Source organism: Chaetura pelagica, unplaced genomic scaffold (assembly GCF_000747805.2).
Source record: "Chaetura pelagica isolate M959 unplaced genomic scaffold, ChaPel_1.0 scaffold356, whole genome shotgun sequence".
NCBI lineage: Eukaryota > Metazoa > Chordata > Aves > Apodiformes > Apodidae > Chaetura > Chaetura pelagica.
Window position 1 is genome coordinate 8,127,318 of NW_009953964.1, and position 1,529 is coordinate 8,128,846.

General features: G+C 45.9%; 1 protein-coding gene across 1 annotated transcript; it reads left to right on the forward strand.

Annotated features, from left to right (window-relative positions):
* Positions 1 to 419: 419 nt before the first annotated feature.
* MED7 (mediator complex subunit 7) lies at positions 420 to 1,172 on the forward strand. The gene has a single exon (XM_010002004.1). The coding sequence runs from the start codon at positions 434 to 436 to the stop codon at positions 1,124 to 1,126; it is 693 nt and encodes a 230-aa protein (XP_010000306.1). The 5' UTR covers positions 420 to 433; the 3' UTR covers positions 1,127 to 1,172.
* The last annotated feature ends 357 nt before the right edge of the window (positions 1,173 to 1,529 follow it).

The window sequence follows — 1,529 nt, forward strand, 5'->3', positions numbered from 1 at the left end:
GCTGTGGACCCGGGGTTTGGGCTGCATCCTGCCCTGGGGGGCGGTGCGTGGCCGCCACCGGGCTGCGCTGTTTCCCCCGTGGCTGAGCGTGTTCTTACCTCGCCAGGCCGCGGCTGCGCGCGGGGCCTCGCTCGCTTCTGTGCCCGCGGTCCCGACAGGCTGGTCTGTCGTGGGTCGGAGAGTGGGCACTTCATATGATTCCCGTTCAACTAATCCTGCTAGAAGCTCGCCTGAGTAAAAAAAACAAACAACAACTTATCATGGATTTGTTTGGGAGCTTCCTGTGTCCTGCACATTGAGATGATTTTCTTCTGGTTTTCTCAGAACCAGCTCTCCTAGTTTGCCTTTGCTTCTGCTGATATGATGAGGTTGTCACACAAATAGATTAATGTCTATTTCTTGGGACATTCCCTAGGTATTTTTGTCTGGCAAAATGGGTGAACCTCAACAAGTGAGTGCCCTTCCTCCGCCTCCAATGCAATATATAAAAGAATATACTGATGAAAACATCCGCAAAGGCCTGGCTCCAAAGCCACCTCCTCCTGTGAAGGACAGTTACATGATGTTTGGTAATCAGTTCCAGTGTGATGATCTGATTATTCGACCCCTGGAGAGCCAGGGCATCGAGCGGTTACATCCCATGCAGTTTGATCACAAGAAGGAATTAAGAAAGCTTAATATGTCTATCCTCGTCAACTTTTTGGACCTTTTGGATATCTTGATAAGGAGTCCAGGCAGTATAAAGCGAGAGGAGAAACTGGAAGACTTGAAACTACTTTTTGTCCATGTCCATCATCTTATAAACGAGTATCGCCCTCACCAGGCACGGGAGACTCTGAGGGTGATGATGGAGGTGCAGAAGAGGCAGCGGCTGGAAACGGCAGAGCGGTTTCAGAAGCACTTGGAGCGAGTTGTAGAGATGATTCAGAACTGCCTGGCGTCCTTGCCTGATGATCTGCCTCATTCGGAGGGAGGATTGAGAGTGGAAGTGGAAGCAATGGATACTGATGATGGCAGCAGCTGCGTTGGGCAGAGTGAAAAGCAGAGAGAGCGTTCCGGTGGCAAGAGAGATCAAGTTTTGGACAAAGATGCAGCCATGTGTAGTATTATTGATGAAATGACATGAAAAAAACCACTTCTTATTAGGTGGCCATAGTGAGAGGCAGAATGAACTTTGAAGAAATACATTGTATTTTGTTTAGTTGTTACGCAAATACACAAAGCATTTGTTGTACAGCTGTTGGGGGTTGTGAGTGACTGGGCAGATGAAAATGTTTACTGTTTGTCAGTTGTGTGTTTATTGGTAGAAACACAAAGATACTTTTTTGTTAAATGTTATCACCTTAGATGCTAGGCACAGATTAAATGTAGCTTTTTCTGTTCTGTTTTCATTTGTCACTTTCCCTTTTTTAATTTTGTATGCTTTTTAAGAAAATGCTTTACAGTGTGGAAGCAAGTGAAGGATTTGACTGACAGGAATTGCAGTTGACACTTCCTCCATTTCAGATAAGTTGTTTACAATTTCAGTG

What these genes read in the sequence shown, in the direction of transcription:
- MED7 (XM_010002004.1), top strand. Translation starts at nt 434, where the DNA reads ATGGGTGAACCTCAACAAGTGAGTGCCCTTCCTCCGCCTCCAATGCAA.